Below are 23,462 nucleotides of genomic sequence, written 5' to 3'. Positions count from 1 at the left end.
AGCTGCCGCCTTCAACAGCTTTGTGCCGTGGTGCTTCGCATACTTAAAAGCCAAACAGCACTATTGATTTGTTTGCTCCTTTGAAGAGGAAGAAATGTTTGCATTCTCTTAATTGTGAGACTGAACTGTCATCTCTGTCTTGTCATGGAGCACAGTTTAAACTTTTGAAAAAGAGACAAATGTTTGTTTGCAGTGTTTGAATAACGTTCCTGTCTCTCTACAACCTCCTGTGTTTCTGCGCAAATCTGTGACCCAAGCATGACAATATAAAAATAACCATATAAACATATGGTTTCTACTTCGCGGATTTTCTTATTTCGTGGGTGGCTCTGGAACGCAACCCCCGCGATGGAGGAGGGATTACTGTATATGTGTTTCCTCTTCCAACATAGAAATGTATTTTCTTTCAGTGTTTATTTTTTTTGTGGACATATTTATTGGGTCATAACTACTATTGTTTAAAAGTTTATTTTTATCCAGTATGCATTGCCTTTTTTGGACTCTATTTAACAGAGTCTTACTTTGTGATTTATTATGTACTTCTGCATGTATGTGCATCTTTCCTTTCTGTTGTTGTATTACACAGCTTCTTTCAAATTGTACATTGGTTTGTCTACTGCCAACTTTATTTGGTGAACTCGTCTACTGTTTCTTATTTAATATTTGGCACCTTCTATTTTTGTAGAAAGTACCCACCTTCTGTGGTACATTGTAACCAGTTTTTACATTTTGCAGGCTTAATATTTGTCAGTCAGACATTTTCCAACCCGCTATATCCTAACACAGGGTCACGGGGGTCTGCTGGAGCCAATCCCAGCCAGCACTGGGCGCAAGGCAGGAACAAATCCTGGGCAGGGCACCAGCCCACCTCAGGGCAAGGCTTAATATTTGCAAAATGAAAAGTCAGATGAAATGTAGGAGTTTATTACTTTCATTTTTTTCCCCCCTAAGATTTCAGTAACAGAGGCTCCAGGACTATAAACTGGGAGCTCTCTTAATTTTAAACCTTTTGCACAACATTGTGAACCCTCATTTAAAACACTGTAGCTTGTAAGGATTGTCTGAGCAGACCATGTAAGCAAACATACATTTTATACATGGCATATAAAAATAATAAGAACATATCAAATAGTAAAGTAAAGAGCTTTATTTAAACTGTATCCGTTTTGCTAACTATTATGTGATGGTTGACATCTGGTTCAGGGCTGGTTTCTGCCTTATCACTGATTATTCTCTGAACTTGTCGAGCGGCAATGCCTTCATGAAATGGACAATAATTAGGGTTACCGTTTAAGAAATTAAACTAGCCTCAAAAATCTTAAGGGGTTCTCATTTTAGAAACAGCTGTTCAAAACTGTTGACTGGCAATAAAGAAAAACAAGGTAGCATTATATGGAAAATGGTATTTAATAAGCTCATCTTACCTGAGCATGGAAGTTCGACATGGTTGTCGTCTCAATATCCTTCTTTCCTAATATCTCCATTTTCACAGGGGAGTTTGGGAAATTAAATGAAAAATATTCCAGAAAATCTGGGAGATACACAGCTGCCCCATGAATTATGCCCATGACATAATAGGCTGCTTCATTCTCATCTTCACTGAATGTCAGAGTCACAAACTCATCAGCAAATCTCTCTATCTCCACAGGAGACAGTCTAGAGAGCTCCTGCATGTAGGCATGTGCCACCAAAGCTCCTCCATTAGGCTGCCGTTCCACATGAATAAGCCTTCGGAATTCCAAGTTGTCTAATCCTGGTAACTGGCTTTGCACTCTGGGTTCTTTAAGAGAGACAAAGGGAGACTCGCTGCCGCTTTCTAGGGGTTTGACATCAGGAGGGCTGCTGATATCTTCCACACCTGAGCCCTGCAGCAAGTGCAGGCTTAGTGCTTTGCTACTATAGTCCTCAACTTTGCTCAAAACTTCTGAAACTAGACCTGAGCAAGCTGTTTGGCTTGATCGGCTCAACATTTTTGGTCGTTTTCTTTTATCACCCTCTTTATGTTTCTTTTTCTTTTTCTTCTTTACCTTTTTTATTTGAAGTTCTTCTGTGTTAAATTTGGGTTTTTCCTTGTCTCCTGGAAAAACAAATTAAAAAAGGTGCAGTTCAGTTCAGTTTCCTCAATTTTAAGCATAACAGCTAACATGATACATTACACTACTATTAAAGACAGCATAAAATGCAAATATTTTTGAGGACTTGCTACCTACTATCATGAAACTTCTACAATTCACATTGAGAGTATACATTTAAATTATATTTAAAGAATCTTGAATAGACTACACTACCATAATATAATGCAAACAGAAAAATAAGTGTAACAATTATAAACAGAACCATACAGCTTTGCCCCAAAATTGAGCAAACTTCCCAGATTGACAATATAAAAAGATTTGGAAGCCAAACTTGGCCTCCAAGACACAAATCAATTCTGACAATTACCAATTTCCTCCTCCCACTCGGTCTTTATTGTGCATGTCTCATTGCACAGTGTTTTCTATTGATTAATAAATAAGCCACATAAGGTGATGGATGAATATGTATTTTAAGAGGCGGACATCAATTTATAACATCTGTCTAATTATAAAGTTGTCACATATGGCAGTTTTCATGTATTTATTTTATTAATAGTGTTTAGAACAAATTCACATATTATATGTATGACTTAAAACTAGAAATGCTCCAATCAGGTTTTTTTAGGGCCAATACTGATTACCCATTTCTGGTGCTAATTCAAGTTTATTTAATTTATCCTGCATAACTAGCCACGTCCTTACATTTATATATTCAAGTAGTAGTTTTATAATTAAATAACAGACCACAGGTATTAACTGTTCATTTTTAATGAACAAAATGAAATTCTGTGGGCTTATTCTTCAGTGAACACAAAACATACTAAAATAAAAATAGAGGATTATATGTATTTTTTTAGTTTTTTTTTTTTTTTTTTTAACGCTAAAACATGTACAAATATTTACTCATAACAAACATGTCATAAATACCACAATTCTAATAAAATATCCATATTATTATTTTGTGCCAGCAAACCAGTGGGTCCAGATGGAGTAAAGCCACGACTGCTGAAGGCCTGTGTGCTGGAGCTGGGGAGTCCTCTACAGCGCATCTTCAACCTCAGCCTGGAACAGGGGAGAGTCCCGAGGCTTTGGAAAATATCTTGCATCACCCCCGTCCCAAAGATATCACGTCCTAGTGAGCTGAACGACTTCTGGCCTGTCGCTCTGACGTCACATGTGATGAAGACCATGGAGCGGCTGCTGCTTCACCACCTAAGGCCACAGGTCTGCCACACCCTTGACCCTCTGCAGTTTGCATACCAGGAGAAGGTGGGAGCGGAGGATGTCATCATCTACATGCTACACCGATCCCCCTCCCACTTGGACAGAGGAAGTGGTGCTGTAAGAATTATGTTTCTAGACTTCTCTAGCGCCTTCAACACCATCCAACCTATGTTCCTTAGGGACAAGCTCACAGAGATGGGAGTAGATTCATACCTGGTGGCATGGATCGTGGACTATCTTACAAACAGACCTCAGTATGTGTGTCTCGGGAACTGCAGGTCTGACATTGTGGTCAGCAACACAGGAGCGCTGCAGGGTACTGTACTTTCTCTGGTCCTGTTCAGCCTATATACATCAGACTTCCAATACAACTCGGACTCCTGCCACGTGCAAAAGTTGGCTGATGACACTGCTATCATGGGCTGCATCAGGAATGGGCAGGAGGAGGAGTATAGGAACCTAATCAAAGACTTTGTTAAATGGTGTGACTCAAACCACCTACAACTGAACACCAGCAAAACCAAGGAGCTGGTGGTGGATTTTAGGAGGACCAGGCCCCACATGGACCCCGTGATCATCAGAGGTGACTGTGTGCAGAGGGTACAGACCTATAAATACCTGGGAGTGCAGTTGGATGATAAATTGGACTGGACTGCCAATACTGATGCTCTGTGTAAGAAAGGACAGAGCCGACTATACTTCCATAGAAGGCTGGCGTCCTTCAGCATCTGCAATAAGATGCTGCAGATGTTCTATTAGACGGTTGTGGCGAGCGCCCTCTTCTACGCAGTGGTGTGCTGGGGAAGCAGCATAATGAAGAGGGACGCCTCACGCCTGGACAAACTGGTGAGGAAGGCAGGCTCTTTTGTAGGCACAGAGCTGGATAGTTTGACATCCGTGGCAGAGCGACGGGCACTAAGCAGGCTCCTGTCAATAATGGAGAATCCACTGCATCCACTGAACAGTATCATCTCCAGACAGAGGAGTAGCTTCAGCAACAGACTGCTGTCAATGTCCTGCTCCACTGACAAAACTGAGGAGATCGTTCCTCCCCCACACTATGTGACTCTTCAATTCCACGGGTTGGGGGGGGGGGGTATGGGGGGGGGGTGTAAACGTTAAAATTACATAACGTTTTTGTCTGTCTGTATACCTGCATTGTCATCACTCTTTAATTTAATATTGTTCTTTATTAGTATGGTGCTGCTGGAGTATGTGAATTTCCCCTTGGGATTAATAAATATCTATCTATCTATCAAGAAGATTCCAGGTTAACATACTTAACAAATATATACATATAATTCACACATTTGGCTCTTAAGCGGAAAATCCTACTCTTCACAAAGCAGTAAGGGCAAATTCTGCTTTATCTGTTCTTTTTCTAATTAAAAATGTGAGCTGCTGCATTAAAACACATGCTTGCTCACTATTCACAAACAGAAAAGGGGTGTGTTTATTTAAAAGGTCTGAACTCATTCTGTTTTAACTCCTGCCAAAGATGTACTTCTCTTATCTTACACTCTGCTATCAATCTCTATTAACAGGACAACAACTCAGAATCCCTTTTATCTCAGTTCATTACTCCACTTTCTTTAATGAAAAGGCCAATATTCTACCTCTTTCCTAAAGTCTGCTCGTCCATTCTCGGTATAAACAAATTTTGGTATGAAAATGACATTTACAATTCCTCGAGTATGGTAATACTTTGTGTTAATCGCTTAATACTTTGCACTATAACAAAGTTACCATAAAACACAGAAAAGAAGGTTCTTAATTTTTTTTTTGGTGAGCTAATTTACCAACCATCAATCAAGTCATTTGGGGTGAAAACTGGCCGATCTTGATCAGAAGTTGGTCCACTGAATCATCACAAATTAAAACACATTAACTGTGCTTGCTTCATTTCCAATAAACTGTTTATATACAAAACTTCCTACACTTTTAAATCTTCAGTTCTTTCTTTAGTAATCACTTTCAGGTTAGAAATCCAATGGATTGTCCTAAATAATTCAAACCTGTCAGTAGAAATGTCATTTTATTTTAGCTCAGTGTTTCGAGTATTAATTGGGCTAAACATACTGCTTTTTTTAATCTATTTTGCAGAACTATAATTAAAAGCTTTAAGTTAACCTAATAAGTAAAATAACTTTCACTAAAATCAGTTCTATGATAAAGATAAAAGCAAACCTAGGCAATTCTTTTTTATCATAAATATTTAACATTCATCACTGAAACATATTTTCATACTTTTCATGATTATTTCCTTACAACTGCTTCCTTCTGTACAAGAGTAGGAGAAGGACATGTTGTGAAAGAAAACATATCTTGGTACAGACCTTGTTTAATCCATCCTGGCTGTCTTTATTTGACAAATGACCCAGAGCCAGCTTCAACACAAAACGTTTGACAATCTAATTTAACTATGAATAAGACAGAACACAGCAAAAGTGAAAGATATCATGGCACTGATTTACTCAAATCTGTATGCTAAACTAATGATGGCAATTTAGAAGCTCTTTTCCAGTGCCAATCAATGTATTTTTGTTCAGGCACATGACAGTTCAGATGCTTTTTTGTGTACTGCAATATTTAAAGTTCTGCTTTATTCTTAATACAAATTATTTTGACTTACTGTAAGTATAATCTACTAATAGTACAGTAAGAGATAAAGGAATCACATGGTTTCATTTATGGCTATAAATCTCCATATTTGGTAAGGTACCAAAAGAAGTGAGGAAACAATTAAGTGTAAAATATCCTTAAAGAAACAAATACATAAATCACAAAAATGCACAAAACAAATCCTGAAGTCATAATTCTGTACAGCACTGTAATACACAATCAGAAATGCATGGTCGCTGCTTTCATGAAGCTTACTGCATTCTGCAAGTGTTAACTTGCAAGAACAAAATCAATATAAAAATTAACCTACTCTTGGGTTTATCTGAAACACTAAATACGTGACTCTTATCTACCCATTAACTAAACCAAATCCATTTTTCACAGTATTAATTGGGTTTATTTCTTTTGAGCCAAGTATGCAATATCCTATCCACATTTAATTAAATTACATAACTGTAATCTTTGGTTTACTGTGCTGCTTTTTTAACAAGTTAGTGCATTATTAAACATGGGAGACCTGAATATGTTAATATGTTTCAATTTCACTCAAACACTGTGCATGAATAGATACTAGACAAGAAACAAGTTTAAAATAAGGATAAAACTATTATTATTTTTATATGCAGGTTCCAATTTATTTTTGGTTTCACAATTTAAAATACAAAAAAATGAAATCATTTCTTTTCAAAGAACTCTGTTTAAAAATGGTATAAAACAAAACCACTAAGTATGGAAGCTATTTTAAACAAGGGATGCTTTAGGTGCTACTAGATATAATTGGTAACCTTGCACTTTTCAATGGAGGTGAAATTGTAAAGACAAGTAACTCAAGAAGAAAGGATTCAAAGAATAAAGGTATAAAAATGCATGTCATATAACTCCTATAACTCTAGCTGCACTCAATAGCTCCAGCGATAGTGTATTTTTTTTTTTTTAAAGAAGACAAAAACACTTTGCACTGAACAGGAATGGGGAGTTAAACCAACATTTCTACCAAAAATGCTAAGGACATTTAGGAGAAGTAACAGGTAAAGGTGAAAAATATACATATTTGTACAAACACAAATACGCAAGAAAAAATGTTTTAAACCTTTTCCTAAACCCTGAGATAATTTAATTAATCTCTTTATTTGAAACACTGCAGAGTGTTGGTAACCTCTACCTACTACATTCAGAAATAGTTTTTTTTATTCTTATGTGATACGTTTCTCAGCAGCCATTCATACTGACAACGGCTTGATTGGTTTGTGTATAGAGTACACGTTAAATCCCGTTCTAGCAACGAAAATTTCAGAATAATGAAAACTTTCTATGGGCCTGGAAAAATGTTCAAAGAACATCATGATAAATGTAAATCTCAGTATAACTAACATTTTTTCCGACCAAAAATGGTCACTGAAGATAATAATGCAATGCAAAAAATACTTAATGCCACTCCTACACTTTCCGCACAGAGTCTTGGGAACTGTACAACAGGTTGTCTCAAAGACAGAGATAGTTTGTTGCAAAATTTCCAGTCTCGGCAAATGTGTAGGCACGACATCATACACACAGCTGAATTCTGAGGCAGTGTTCCACCGAGCGTCTATGTGAGTAGTTGTTATTGGTGAGGATACTTTACTGTTAAGAGTTTCACAGCGCTTCTCAAAGTTTTCTGTTAGATGAACAAACAAACAAAAAAAAAAAAAAAGTTGATTCCGGAATGAAGAAAAATGACACGGTAAAAGCATTTTGGAATTGCGCCTCCATCTTCATCTAACAACACTCTTTCATTCATTCTTTATTTTCATACTTCATATTTCTATTTTAAAAAGTTGCATCTAATGTCTTGTTTTCATTCTGTATTCATATATCTCCAGATATACTATAAAACAGGGAAGAACAATACTATTGAAATAATGTCTGTATTGGCAAATACTAGGTTAAAATAAATCTTCTGAATCAAGCAGATGATTAGCTTTGATCAAATAAATCAAAATGATATTTGATAATGTGTTCTCCTAATAGTCTGGCTCATCCAGTACACAGATGCTGAGCTCCTGTGCAAAAATGAAAGAAAGTAAGTGAGAATGTCAAAAATTATGATATTTATGTTTTCAACTAATGTCTTGTGATGACAGAGTGAGGTGCAAAATTTCAATACCACCAGATTAATAACACAGTTGATGGCACGCCACCCTGATAAATGTACAGAATTTCTCAGAGCAAAAGAGGAGAATCTCACTTCACCACACATAAAATCAAAAACCGCAGTTGTTCAGCATATTGATCAGTTTCTTGAAAAGGAAAAAAAAATTGACTAATATAATCCAACGATTAAAACATCTACTGTACTGAAAAGTCAATGGAATGTATTACTCTGGATGATCAACCATTTTCTTTTGTAAAAGAGGTGTGATTACAAATGGTTGGTTGAACATCTTGTGCTCTGTTACACAACATCAGTTACTATTATTTCTCAAAAGTAGCACTTCCAAAGCTACAAAATATGGAAGGAAAGCCATTTGTCACCTTGCTGACAATGTCACAACCATAAGCTTTACCACTGATACATGGACATCTGATACCAGCCCAACTAGTTTGCTTAGTTTAACTGTTCAGTGGTTTAACAGCAATTTTAAAATTACAGAAAGCAATCTTGCACAACCAAGAATGCTCAGGATCACAGAAGGAGCAGTCAAAATGATATTCGAAATGTTGAAAATACTTAAGGATGAACAATTAATTTCAAATCGAAATCGCAATTTGAGACAATGCAATTTAGGACATGCATTCTGCAGCGCTTCTGACCAATAGGGCAGACAGACCAAACACTGCTCTTTGAATGTAATTCAAATTTATTTTAAACAGGTCTTTTTCGAAGGCAAATGCTGACATTTGATTGTAAAAGAACAGTTGTTCATTTTACTTGCACTAATTTTGGCATCAAGTTCCTCCAGACATGCTATGCAAAGCTGCTGTATTTTGCAGATCTGTTTTTGCACTTCACTTCCACAATTGGCCTTTTCATAATATTGAATGGTTAACTTGTTTTTTCATTAGTACAACATACAGCTAGACGCCTTCAAAACTTTTTTTCCTTTCTGGCCCACTGCTGTGCTCTAAGATCTACAAGTCAATCTCATCACTGTAGGCAGGCCGTCCAATCAGACCACTAGGGCCATCCATTAATACATTTTGTTAATGAGGGAAAAAATATGCTTTCATATAAAATGTGTATACAAAGTTGTAAATTCACAAAGAACCAAACAGGTGCTTTTGGAGTTGTCAGGTACACTTCTAACAAGTATGATCACACATCATACCCAAACTGGTTTACCAGCACAGACAGCATTTCACCATTACATTCACCAGGAGGTTGTGCATATATACCAGTCAAAACAGTTAAAATTACAAAGCACAGCACATCAATTAAAAAAAAAACAATATACAGTGGGGGAAATAAGTATTTGATCCCCTGCTGAATTTGTAAATTTGGTCACTTACAAAGAAATGAACAGTCTCAAATTTTTATGGTAGTTTCATTTTAATGGAGAAAAACAGAATATTAACCAAAAATCCAGAAAAAACACATTATGTAAAAGTTATAAATTGATCTGCATGTCATGGAGTGAAATAAGTATTTGATCCCCCTACAACCCAGCCAGAATTCTGGCTCCCATTATTTGGCTCGGTGTGATTACAATTAAATCAATCAATCAATTACAGATACTCCTGATTTCAACTTGTTATGTGTATAAAGCACACCTGACCACAGAATCAATTTCTTCCATTCCAACCTCTCCACCAGCATGAGCTGTCAAAGGACATCAGGGACAAGAATATAGACCTGCACAAGGCTGGAATGGGCTACAAGACCATCAGCAAGAAGCTTGGTGAGAAGGTGACAACTGGTGGTGTGATTATTTGGAAATGGATGAAATATAAAATGACCATCAATTGCTCTCAGTCTGGAGCTCCATGCAAGATCACTTTATTTAAGATTATTTATATTAATTAGTGCCTGCACTCATAAATGCAAAGGCCCGCCGGTCTGAACATCAGGTCTGCCCCAATTGTATTTACAGCAGTTTTTCTAAATGCTTTTCAGTGATGAAAATTACATCACATCTGATACCGTCCCATATGCTCATAAACCTAATGTTTACAACTGTTGTTTAATGCAATTATAACATTCCATCCATCCATTTTCCAACCCGCTGAATCCGAACACAGTGTCACGGGGGTCTGCTGGAGCCAATCCCAGCCAACACAGGGCACAAGGCAGGAACCAATCCCAGGCAGGGTGCCAACCCACCGCATCATAACATTCCCATTTTCGCAAATGGAAAATAATTTAATTTTGATTTTAATTTTATTGCAATGCTTTAAAATCCCCACCTTAATGAGCCTTGTATCAGGCAGCAGGTCATGTCGCACAATTAGCCTCATTCTTACCTTGCTGCTGGTTTGACACATAATCCCTAGATCAGTGAGATTAATTTGCAAATATTCAAGCCACCTGAATGGCTATTGCTATGAAAGAGAAAAAAAGATGACAGATTTATGAACCCTGAGTTGACACCGTGATGACTGTGCATTTCTGGGAGAGTCCAAAGGTGCCAACCAGCCTTTTTTCTGAGTGCCATGATATTAACTGTACCCTGCTGCACATCTGCAAAATAATAAAAACAATTCTGCCTCCAATTTATCTGCTGTTTAATTTTGTTTACTATTTACTGACTGACTAACTACTTTCTAATTGACTGGCTATTACTTGTTTTGATCCTTTTTAGGACAGCGTGCCATAAAAGCAGCTACAAAAAAGGGCCTAAATCCTTAAAAGGTACATGCTCTGGTACAACATTAATAAGAAGAATCTAGCCATCAGTGGTAGACTGAAAAGACAACGGCAGTGCTGAAGCCACCCTATTATAGGGTGCAACTGCCTGGAATTTTGATGGCTATTATTTTTAAAGAGCAGTTGCCCGTGTACCACTAGAATTATTATTATTTATTTTTTTTAGCTTTTTTAGTTATTTGTTTTTTCTTTAGCTGCCACTGCAGCCATTACCATACAGTAATAATAAAGAATAAAAATTCAAGTACAAATGTACATATTATGCCCAGCATCACGTTTAACGTTTTTAAGTTTGAATGTATTTGAATATTTACTTTTTTTAGGCTGTTTTGACAGTCCTAGTACACAATGTTAACTTTCCGCTGGTGAGCAAACTGACTCACAAATTCCTGTGCATTCCAGCCAATAGTTTGCCATCAGAGAGACTGGTCAATGAAGCCACATGTCAGCGTTCGTTGCTGAAACCAGCAAATGTTGACATTTTTGCCAAAAAATCTGTAAAGACCACAGTGAGTGTTGAGAAGAAGTTGAGAAGATTTAGTTTGTTCTGCAAATCTGCACTGTATCCTATAGTGGCAGCCGTTGTGGAAAAATTTTCAAAACTTAAATGCTGGTTATCTGCATTTTTTTAAAATGTTCAATATTTACTCATTTTGTGTAACATTTAGGTTCTATTTTTGTATTTTCTGATTTGCATTTGTGTTGCTAATTTGTTTTGTTGTTTTCTGATATGTTTTTGCATGGTTTAATTTGTTTTTGCGCATTGCACTTCAGGGCCACCATAATTATGTACTGCTCTCTTTGTTTTCATGCTTCCCAATTTGTTTGCGTGCTACTCTTTTTCCATTTGTTTCCAATTTGTTTTTTCAGTTCTGATTGATTGTGTTTTCTCACTTGTTTTTGTGTTTCCAATGTGTTTTTATGTATTCAGTTTGTTTTGGTGTATTCAGATTATCTTTTTGTGTATTTGCTTTTGCATGTTCTTATTTCCTTTTGTGTATTCAAATTGGGTTTTTTTTGCATTTTCTGGTTGGCTATTGTGTATTGCGATTCATTTTCATTCACTTTTGCGTATTCCGATTTGTTTTTGCGCATTCCACTTTACATAACCCAAATCAAAGCAAAACAAAACAAAACAAAAAAAAAAACAGCGAAAGCTAAACATACAATCACAATCCAACCCAGCTTTTCAACGACTGGTGTGGTGGAAGCAAGAATGTTAAAAGGTAAAAGAGATTGCTTATCATTTTTAGGTATTTTTATATACTTTGGCAAAAAAGAAAACATTTGCTTAACTTCAAGCACTCCTGGCCAAAGCAGTGGCAGAGCGGACTAGAGCTTCACCAGTAAATGGGTTTGTATTCTGACATTTACACTGCAAGCATAGCTAATTTGATGCCTCAATATCAGATATAAAGGTATGGTGTAAAATCAATCAATTTCTTTTGGTTGACTATGTGCGCTCTGCATCACTCTGGTATCATATGAATAGTTGCTTGCCATAACGCTTTCAGCATTACGTTATGGTTTTCAAACAGTCAGTGAAGGACTGACAAACTTGTGTGTGTAAAACTTTAAATGGATCTTCGGCAGGTATGCGAAAAGTTTTGTGTCTAATCATTAAAAAATAGCTAAAAAGACAGGAAACATTCAGTGTCACTGCTTCCACCACACCACCCTTTAAGACCCCGTAATTGATTTGTAATGTACTGCTACCTTGCTTTTTATTTTCCTTTTCTTTTTACCTCTGGGTTCGTGGCATTTGTGGTAACATTTAAAACAGTGACCAGACTAAAAATGGAGACAGACAGAAAAGACTTTGGGATTTAACAAAACACTATCATACAATTTTTATACTCGCTTTCGAAATATGGTAATATCAAATACTGTGAGCAAAATTTGACTAGGTATAGAGCAAAGTACCTAAATCACACTGGATCTGGGACCAAAATGATCAAAAATGCTGTTGCAACAAACTACTATGGAAGACTCCACAAAGTGAAATGGTTTCCTATTTCATCCACAAAATACACAGTAACAACAATATTATAGTGCCCCGGGTCTGAACATGAGAGGAACACGCTCCTCTGGTTAGACGCACACTGTCCGAAGGAGCGGAAATACCCAGAGAAGCAGTCTATAAAAGCAGTCCCTTCAGTAGCTGGAACAAAGTGGCGCAGAAGCTCATCATTTCAGATGCTTGGCCTCCAGTGAGCATCGTAAGCGGACTCTGGCCCTGAGTGGCTCACAGAACCGGGGGAAAGTGAGGTATATGAGTTGCCTTTGTGAGCGAAGTAAGACTGAGCTGGGTAGAATGTATGAGCTGAAGAAGCGAACGGTACTTTTTAGGGCCACGTCCCAGGGGTCTGGCTTAAAGCAGTGGATTCCATTTCTTCTTCCTTATCACCCCCAAATCATTACAATACATTTTAGGTCCACACCTAATACTACTGCAGTGTTGATGTGAAAAGTTAATAATACCAGGAATAAAGCTTGTCATATAAACACAACATTTGCACATGTTTAACATGTCAGCAGCGTATATACTAGTGCAGGATAATGTCGATATCAAACATTTTCAACACTGAGTGCTGTCGGCATTAAGTTATAGCTTCACTACCAATTAAAATACTGAAATATGTTTGTAATACTTTAAATACTGCTCTGGCAGACCATGGTACAAGTTATGCAAATGTTATCTTTTCTGCCAAAGCATATAAAAATACTTTAAGATAAGACATTTCTTAAATCGTTCAGTGTTCTTGCTACCACCATGTCACTTGTTGAAAAGCTGGGATTGGATTGTGATGTATGTTTACCTTTCACTGTTTTTTCTGCTACGATGTGGGTTAAGCACTACACTTTGTTTCATGCTTCCCAGTGTGCATAGCTGTTTTGTTTGCATGTTGCTCCATTTTCATTTGTTTGCAATTTGTTTTTGCACTTTTCAATTGGTTTTTACATTTTCCCAATTTGTTCATGCATATTCCAATTTGTTTCTGCATTAATTTGTTTTTGTGCAATGCACTTCAAGGCCACCTTAATTTAGTGCATCACTTGTTTGATAATTATTCTGTGGTTTGTCAATTTATACACTAAATGCTGGACACAGTAAACAATGTTCTGTTGATTATAGATTGTGCAACATTTAGATGCTGCTCCTAAACCACAAGTCACAGCTTTTGTGATGATTGTTCTTGGTTTGATTGTTCTATGAAAATTAAAAAAATGTAATAAATATATCATCCTAGCATCAGGAAATAAATCAGTTAATTTTTTCATGGTATTTCATGTGGTGGCACGGTGGGGCAGTGCTAGCGCTGTTGCCTCGTAGTAAGGAGACCCGAGTTCCCTTCCTGGGTCCTCCATGCATGGAATTTGCATGTTCTCCTGGTGTCTGTGTGGGTTTCCTCCGGGTGCGCCGGTTTCCTCCCACAGTCCAAAGACATGCAGGTTAGGTGCATTGGCGATCCTAAATTGTCCCTAGTGTGTGTGCGGGTGTTGGTGCCCTGCGGTGGCCTGGCACCCTGTCCGGGGTTTGTTTCCTGCCTTGCTCCTTATGTTGGATGGGATTGGCTCCAGCAGACCTCCATGACCCTGTAGTTAGGATATAGCGGGTTGAATAATGGACGGATGGATGGACCTCATGTGGTAATGCTCCATCACATTTTAAATCAATAACACAGTGAATACATTGCAATCACAATATTGGTGCATTAGTGATCCTAAATTGTCCCTAGTGTGTGCTTCATGTGTGGGTGTGTGTGTGTGTGTGCACTGCGGTGGGCAGGCGCCCTGCCCGGGATTTGTTCCTGCCTTGCGCCCTGTGTTGGCTGGGATTGGCTCCAGCAGACCCCCGTGATCCTGTGTTAGGATATAGCAGGTTGGATAATGACTGACTGACTCACTTTACAGCTGGCTGTAAAACGACGGTAGACTTTAAATGTACTGCATTTGCCAAGTAGAAAATGGACTCCTCCGTTCATTTATCGGGACTGTTCAGGACAATATTAAAAGCAAGTAATTTCATTATCGTTTCATCTCTTCCTTACAATACAAGTTAAACAATTACACCTCATCTGATCAGTCATGTTATTTTGCTTTCAAAGTATGCACAAATCGGTTTCTGAATGAACTCAACAATGGGATAAAAGTGGAAATAATGAGAGCCTGTGTGTGAGATAACATGAACAATTTCTACAGTTGCGTGGTGTAATTATCCTGCCTCAAACTCAGTCTTTTTTTTTTTTTAAATCGACATGAGTTGATGCAGGGCTGTATTATCTACACAGTGAGCAAATTTCAAATCACAATTTTCTCTTGCATTATTGGTAATTTGTCTATGTGTAGTCTTGCAATAATGCATGAGTATGTATACAGACTCTCTCAGTACTACCGATACTATATAAAAAAAAAAAAAAAAAAAAACAGTATTACATTTTCAGAACTTTGGTATTGAGTTGGTTAGAAACATTCTTGCAAAACTGTGACACAAATAAATGTAACATCTCTAACTCTAATTTAGACAGATCTAATCTCATCTTTTTCTGTTTCTTATAAAATGTGCATACTGGCTTCAGCACATAGTCACATTGACATTATCAGATATTGGCATCTGTCCAAAATTCCTGTATCAGTGCATAACTAGTGCTGGGCGGTATGACCAAAATTCTGTATCACGGTATTTTTCAAAATTGTAGCGGTTTCACGGTATTCGATGGTATTTTTTTCTCATGCATTAGTTAACCACAATTTCCACTGCAATTACTACAGTAGCCTGTCATGAGAATTGTACATTGTACAAAAAAAACATTTTAATGTGCACACAAGTATTAATACTGGTTTGCATTGCCCCATAAAGTGATAGTTTTCGGGGGGGGGCGCACTAATGAGGCACTAATGAAGAGAAGGAATCACATTGCATGACAGTTGCAGTCAAAATATAGAACCTTTTTATTGAACAAATTTTGCAAACAGTTAAACAAACAAACTAAAATTCTGACAACATATTGTCAACATATTGTCAACCAACCAAGAGGCATTTAGACTTAGTAAAATATCCAGAGGTGTTCGTCAAAAGTTGTATTGCACCGAACATGTCTTAGAAAAGGAATAAATAGTAAATATTTTTTGTAAACCAACTACACTTTCTGTTAATGTTAACAATCTCTGTCCACTGACACGTTAAAGTGACTTTTTAAACAACTTCACCATCATTAAACTGCATAAAATTTAAACTAATAAATAATAACAATAAAATAAATAATACTGGAAGTGCAACTTCCAGTAATAATACTATTACTTCAAAACTTCAAGCCCAGGTACATTAAACAGTATTCACCAAAATAAAATAAAACGAAACAAGTGCAACTTGGTGATGACATCTTTACCAACTGAACCGTCATTAAGGCAAATTGCATTAATATGGACCTTGCTTCAGTCTAAGCTTATACTGTATTATTGCACGACCGCAGGCAGTTGATGAGGTGATTGGGGCAAGTCGCACCCAATCATTCTCAATTGCTTCATTGGCTTACTGCGGCATGTGAATAAGGCGCTGCACCCATGGAGACGTATATTTATGGGCCGGCAGGGTAGGGGGAATGAAAAAAGAAAAGATAGAACACAAGGAGGTTAAAGAAGGGAAAAGGCAGTCATGGGAGACAATCGAGACACCAGGAAGGTGAAGGCAGCATGAGCTGGGGCTCCGTGAGGGAGCACAGACTTAGGCGATCTAGGGGCTGGTTCACCCCACTGACTAAGCATGTAGAGTGGGGCGAGCGAAATGTAAGACCTCCCAATGGATCTGAGGAGCGACTGAGTGAGCGTGAAGGAAGACAGGAGGTGTGCCGACCTCAGACGGTCTGGCTGTGCAGTGTGGCGGCAGCCAAGACAGGGAGGGGCTGGCAGAAAGCAGTTTGTGCTGCAAAGGCTCCGCCAGCATCGCCAGTGAAGGGTGTGCCGTGGAGACAGAAGGTGGTGTGCTGAGAACGGGCGAGGAGAGAGACTGCATTTTAACCTCTATTTTAACGGATTTATTTATTATGGATTTTATCCCCACGTTTCACTGGTTTTATGGATTTGCTATTTATTTGGGTACTGTATTTTTTCTGAACACTGCACAATAAACACTTTTGGTTTTACTTTTGACTGTTTTTAACAAAAGCGCTTGAGCACTTTCCACCATCCCCTGGCTTCAATGAGATTTCTCAGCTCATCTCGGTCATAACTATCAATGGTGTTGGTTCAACAGACTCCTATGTGGGAAGAGGGAGTCTGTAGGGGACCGGCATCGTCACACTATTACACAGTAAACAGGTACATTACACAGTATTGGGGAAAAAAAAAATAAAACAGATACAACTTGGTTTGCAGTATTATCCAGTAGTATAGAAACAGTATTCACACATTTGAACATAATGGTCCACATCCGACCTTTTAAAACCAAAGTATCTCCAGACAACAGACACGGCACCTTTTTTCAGCAAAAGTTCTTCAGTGTCATCATGTTCAACTTTATCGTCTGCTACAGACTTCAGTTTAGGAATGTTCTCTGTCCATTTTCAACGCTCAATACCTCCACTAATGCATCTACTCCGCTGGATGCGCGTTTAGCGGTGCAGCAGTGAAAAAGGTCCCCCGTTAAACAGTTTCCCACTGTGCCACGTTCTTAATATTGTTTATAATAATAATAATTCATTACATTTATATAGCGCTTTTCTCAGTACTCAAAGCGCTATCCACACAGGGAGGAACCGGGAAGCGAACCCACAATCTTCCACAGTCGTTTAGGCTATTTAAACCGGTGCTCTGATATCAGAAAAATCCATATCATAACAAAAATAAAAAACTGTTTTTGGTATGAATCGGTATACCACCCAGCACTAATAATCACCATAAAACACTGAGGTATTTTACATATTTTACATGTTTGTGAATTTCCCCTTGGGATTAATAAAGTATCTATCTATCTATCTATCTATATTTGTTTCAACACATCACTTCCAGAATCAGGCTATTCGTATTTTGAATGGTTAGCTGGTATTGTTATTAGTAAAAACAACAGATTCCACTTCTTAAACACAACCCTTCATAACACATCTTGAGCCAGATATTCATAATCTGCTGTAGTTTAAAAATCTAAAATTATCTGGTAACTCACGCTGTAACCCAAGGTCTTCAATTAACTTTTATATTAAAGCTGTTCAGCATACATCACAGCAAGAAAATTCTGGCTTCCTTTTCTCATTTTCTACGGTTATCATTACTTTTCTTTTTAAAGAGCCTTTTCAATATTGGCAATGCCTATTTTATTTACTGCAGGTTCAAACACAGTATACATTTTAGACCTAGTCCACACTAACATGGACAGATTTGACAGCACATCTTTTTATATTAATTTTGGCTTTCTGTCCACACTGAAATAGTGTCTGACCACCAAAAATTAATAATTTCAAAAATGCTCTTAAAAATCCGAAAAGGCCAGGTCCTACATTGCAGTGTGGATGGGGAAAATGGAGATTTTTGAAAACCCTGATGTAAAATTGTCATGATCAGGCACAGACTTTACTTTTGTGCCTTATGATCTCATCTTTACCATGGAAATATTCCATTTCTAACCCCTTTGCATAAGCCAATGGGTACTACGGATTGGAACAATTGTATATTTTGCGGCATTTATTTTTGCACAACTCCCAGTCTATTTTTCCCCACAGCTTTGCCAGGTTTATCCTCATCTGAAACCTTTGAAACCAAATATACTGAAGTTTGATTTTTTTTTTTATTCTCCTTTCAGTATTTTGATTTATTTTGGGTTTGTTCCATAACAAACAGCATTGCTGGCTGACGAGCCACAAAGCTCCAGTAAGAAACATTTATGCAATTTTGGCTTTTCAGTGAGGATGATAAAGGTTTAGAAAACAATCTGAAAAAACTAGCATGGACAGAAAATTTTTAAAGCACAAACAATTTTTAAGTGAGTCAATTTTATTTTACAAGATAAAAAATAATTCCACTGTCAAAGGAGTATCTAAAATAGCAGAAATGCAAGTTTCCCCTTCCAGTCCACATTTTCAACAGGATTAGGGACAAAAAAAAATTCTAAAGAAACACAGTCCAATTTTAGAGCTGAATCAGAGAAGCGGTAATCACTCTTACTAATATAAATAAGCATGTCAGCTGAGTTAAAGAAGTGCCTGCAGCTGTTTAGATAAAAACTATCACTGAAAACTGGACAAGAAAGAAAGCAGCAATCCTCAGAGAAAACAGTTTCAACCACTTCCACCACAGTTTACTCTGCTAGAAGCAAATGACTAATCTTGCAGCTCATGTTGTGTTAAGATGGCCTGCCTATTGATGGGACTTCAATGCACCATAGAGCTAAATCAGGACTCTAAAAACAGTAGAGTTTAGAGCTTCCTTTTTAAGTTTCTGAACAAGGTGACCCTCCCACCACCAGTGCTCAGGGAAAAAAAAACGTGCTATAAGAATGAAAATGAAGACCATGACAGACCGACTTTTAATTACTAAAGAAAGAAAAAATATTTAACTCAATCATTAAACCAGATATCCAGCCAAAAGAAATACATTTCTACAAATGTGATAAAAAAAAAATCACTGTTTAAAATGTAGCCAATAATAATCAACAATAAAAATAGTGTTCAATGGATTTTTTTTTTTTTTTTATTAATTAGCTACCTTGTTGCATATTACCTGTGTCACTTCATTGACCAAGAGTAATACAAAGTACAATTATCAGATATTGACATATGTCAGAGAATGAGGATGTAAATAGGAGGGTTGAAGACCAAAGAACTCTAAAGTGTGGGGTCCTTTTAACTTAACATCTGGTAAGAAATCTGTCTCTACAAGATCTTTAAAACTGAGCTCAGCCGGTATGGAAACACACAATGGTGATTCTTCTTTGCCACTTTGAGGATATTCCAGGAGCATTCTCAATGGCTTCTTCTGGCAGCTCAAAATATTTATCTGACAATGTGGAATCAGTCATCAACAATATGCTACATTTCTTTTGAAAATTATTTCTGTTAATCATAGTGACATATGGTATTTTATGCTGTACTGTAAAGAAAAAGTGGCTTGAAAAACAACCCCATTTCCAAAAAAAAATGAGACACTTATGAAAAACGTAAATGAAAATAGAATGTGATGATTTGCAAATTATTTAAACCCATACTTTATTTAACTGGCAATTCATTTTGAATTTAATGCAAGAACACGTTTCAAAAAAAGTTGTAACAGGAGCAACCAAAAAAGGTTACTTGGCAACAGGCCAGTAACCCGATTGTGTATAAAAAGAGCAACCAAGAATGGCAGTCACTCAGAAGCAAAGATGGAGAACAGTTCAGTGCATGGGCAAATAGTGCAATCATTTAAGTATAATGTTCCTCAAAGTAAAGTTGTAAAGAATGAGAATTTCATCCTCTATGGCACATAATATCATTAATCAATTCAGAGAACACAAGGCTGAAAACCAATAATTGATGGCTGTGATCTTTGGGACCTCAGATGGCATTGTATTAAAAACAGATAAAATCCTGTAATGGAAATCACTGCATGGTCTCAGGAACACACTGAACACAGTCTGTCACTGCATCCGCAAATTTAAGTTAAAGCTCTACCTTGCAAAGAAGAAACCACATATATACATGATCCAGAAACACTGCTGCATTCTCTGGACTGAGCTCATTTAAGATGGACTGAGGCAAAGTGAAAAACTGTTCTATTGTGAACTCTTTTTTGGAAGTTATGGATGCCATGTCCTCCAGGCTAAAGAAAAGAGGTAATATCTGGGTTGTTATCAGTGTACAACTCAACAGCCAGCATCCGTGATGGTATGACAGTGCATTAGTGCACATGTCATGGGTACCCTAGTTTAAACTGGCCTGCAGTCGAGACCAGACACCCATTGAAAATATCTGGCACATTATGAAACCAAAAATATGACAAAGGACGACCCAAACTGTTGAGTAGCTGAAATCCCAAAATGGAACAACTTTCAAAACTATGTTTACACTGTGCTATTAAAAGAACAGGTGATGCAACACGGTGGTAAACATGCCTTGTTACCAGCTTTTTTGTAATGTGTTGCTGCCATCAAATTCAAAAGGTTCACGTGTTTCAAAAAATATATATATATATATAATTTCTCAGTTTTGATATTTGATATGTTGTCTTTGCACTATTTTCAATTAAATGTAGGATTTACATAATTTGCAAATCATCACATTCTGTTTTTATTTACATTTTACACAAAATGCCAACTCTTAAAAATGTGGCACAATAAGCTTGTGGTCTTTGCTGTCTTCTAGTGGATAAAACCAAACTATAAACTCTAAGCGAAGTATGAGGATGCTTAAGAATAAGTCCAGTATTTTTCAAGTTATTTTTTTTTTCACAATAATGTCATGTATCAATTTGCCCACACCAAATTGTGTTCTAAAGTGAGGCATTTTTAATAATTTAAAAAAATTTTAAAAAACACTTGCGTTTTAAAACTGAATGGGCACGAGTTCGAATATGAAAGTAAATGCCCTAAAACTTACAGAATATGTCCACTCTGAGTTTGCAAAGGTTATTTTAAGAAAATCTGCTTTCCACATTTCTGGTGTATGCATGTGACAGCAACATTACACTAGGGCGTAATACATTTAATAACAGATTCTTTATACTATTTTCTTGAGATTAGATACGTTTCCTGTTCGCTTGTCTGCTTACTGTGGCTGTCATGGGTGAAGTTTTACATTTTCCACAGGTACTCCACCAATAGCCAGTAATTTTACCAAAGATTCAGGCTGCTATGGCTTGTAACAAATGATGCTCTGAATAAAAAGTGTGCAGAAAATCTGATATAGCAGCAGAGCAGTCAGTATGCTATGAAAATAAAATTATCCAGTTTAAGTATGGATCAGTCGTGAAACTGTTATGACTGCAAAATTCAAAAAATGTACTGGCAGCATAAATGTAATTAAATCATTTTTTTACCTATCCCATGTATACTCAGATCATGTAACTGCAAAATACTTACTTTATTGTGATAAGTTAGAAAAAAAAATTCAAGATTTAATATTTCACTGGTGGTTTTTAAAAAAAAAAAAACTACAACGGGCTTGTTGTTTATGCTGTTAAAACATGAACATTTTCTCAGTCACCAAAGACAATAATAAAAGTTCACCTTCAAATATCAATAAATATATTATTTTTATCTTGAGTAATAATGAAAATGAATTTATATTTATTTCTTCTTTAGTACTGAGACCTAGTGTCATGTAGCAATATATATTTCAATGACATTTATTTGGTAGGACTACGCATAACAAACTGGTCTAAGTAGAGGGGCAAACAGTAAATATTATATTATATATATATATTTCTATGATGCTTCGTAATAAATCTATTCAAATGTTGCTCAGACTAGGCCTCAAGAATATGCCTGCCTGCAAATGCTTGGAAGCCTAATCATGGGAACCCCAAAGAATCTTCATGAAGGAGCCATGTTGAATCAATACCCATAGAGCAAAGTGCGGAAGTCAAGAGTTAACCCAGTGTGGAAATGTTCACAATTAGCAACTGGGTGCTATACAGTTGGAGGGTTACTTCGATGACAATTTGAGACGCAGGCAAAAAACATTTGGCTATTGTTTGCATGTATGTAGATACAAATTCTGAACATTTGGACTTTAACACTAGAATTACCAGAGCCTACGAAAAAACTTGTAGATCCATCCCACTTTAAATCACTTCACACTTCTCCATCAGTGTCTTTTGTCCTGTAAATGTGTCGATAAGCAACAAACATAAAGCAGCCTGCTGTCACATCCTCCACCACCGCACAGTTTTCTCAGCTGATATCTGTTTACTTGCGTGTCAGTAGCTTGGAGTTGTATAGAGTGAGAAGTCAAGCAAAATGACTCCTTTTATAAATACTATATCATTATTTGGAACACATGCATTTCATGTGTGTTCCGTTTCTACAACGATCTATGTAAACACATCGTTAAAACAGAAACATTTTTCATGTTTTAGTAATAATTGACAAAATACAGACATGAAGTATATAATGTGTGAAGCCTGAATTCCAAATATCAAAGAAACACTTTCACAAAAGGTACAAATATAACAGAACAAATGAGCTTTTATTCAAAAATATAACTTCAGAAAAACAACCCGCGTTTACCTACGATATTGACACGCAATTGGTACGAGGGCTTCAGTGGCACAATGGTATCAGCTGCTCACTTGTAATCAAAGCTTTACGGGTTCGATCCCTGGCGATTCCGTTTTGAGAAGTGAGCTGCTCGTATTTTTACTATTTTAAATTATAAACCTACATTTGATTCCAGCCTGTAACATACGGTGTAATTTAGGATACTTGTAAAGTTTAACTTATTTTTTTCTATTCTGTTATTCTCATTCATGTTTCCAACTCCCCGCAACCCCCACCCCCCCGCATTTGACACTGCTGTTTTCTCATAGACACGCTATAACAGAGGTACAGTCAACTCATGCCGATGATTCTACATCCGATCAAGAATGCACTTTTGCCATCGCTGTACTTTGTATATGTACATGGGAAGCTCTGCACTCGTGACTTTACGCTGTAGATCTGGCTCTTACATACAAAGGACGGTGCATGTGCCCGAAACATTAACATTTATATGTTACTTACATAAAAGCCAGAT

General features: G+C 37.0%; 1 protein-coding gene across 1 annotated transcript in view; it reads right to left on the bottom strand.

Annotated features, from left to right (window-relative positions):
- Positions 1-23,462, bottom strand: part of LOC114659331 (lysine-specific demethylase RSBN1L-like) — a 157,087-nt gene that overhangs the window by 85,800 nt on the left and 47,825 nt on the right. Inside the window, exon 3 of the mRNA XM_028811765.2 lies at positions 1,425-2,077. Within this exon, the coding sequence (XP_028667598.1) occupies positions 1,425-2,077 (653 nt within the window). The remainder of the gene's footprint in view (positions 1-1,424; positions 2,078-23,462) is intronic.

Source organism: Erpetoichthys calabaricus, chromosome 1, assembly GCF_900747795.2.
Source record: "Erpetoichthys calabaricus chromosome 1, fErpCal1.3, whole genome shotgun sequence".
Classification (NCBI taxonomy): Eukaryota; Metazoa; Chordata; class Cladistia; order Polypteriformes; family Polypteridae; genus Erpetoichthys; species Erpetoichthys calabaricus.
Note: the sequence above shows the minus strand (reverse complement) of the source record. Positions and strands in the feature narration are given on the sequence as shown.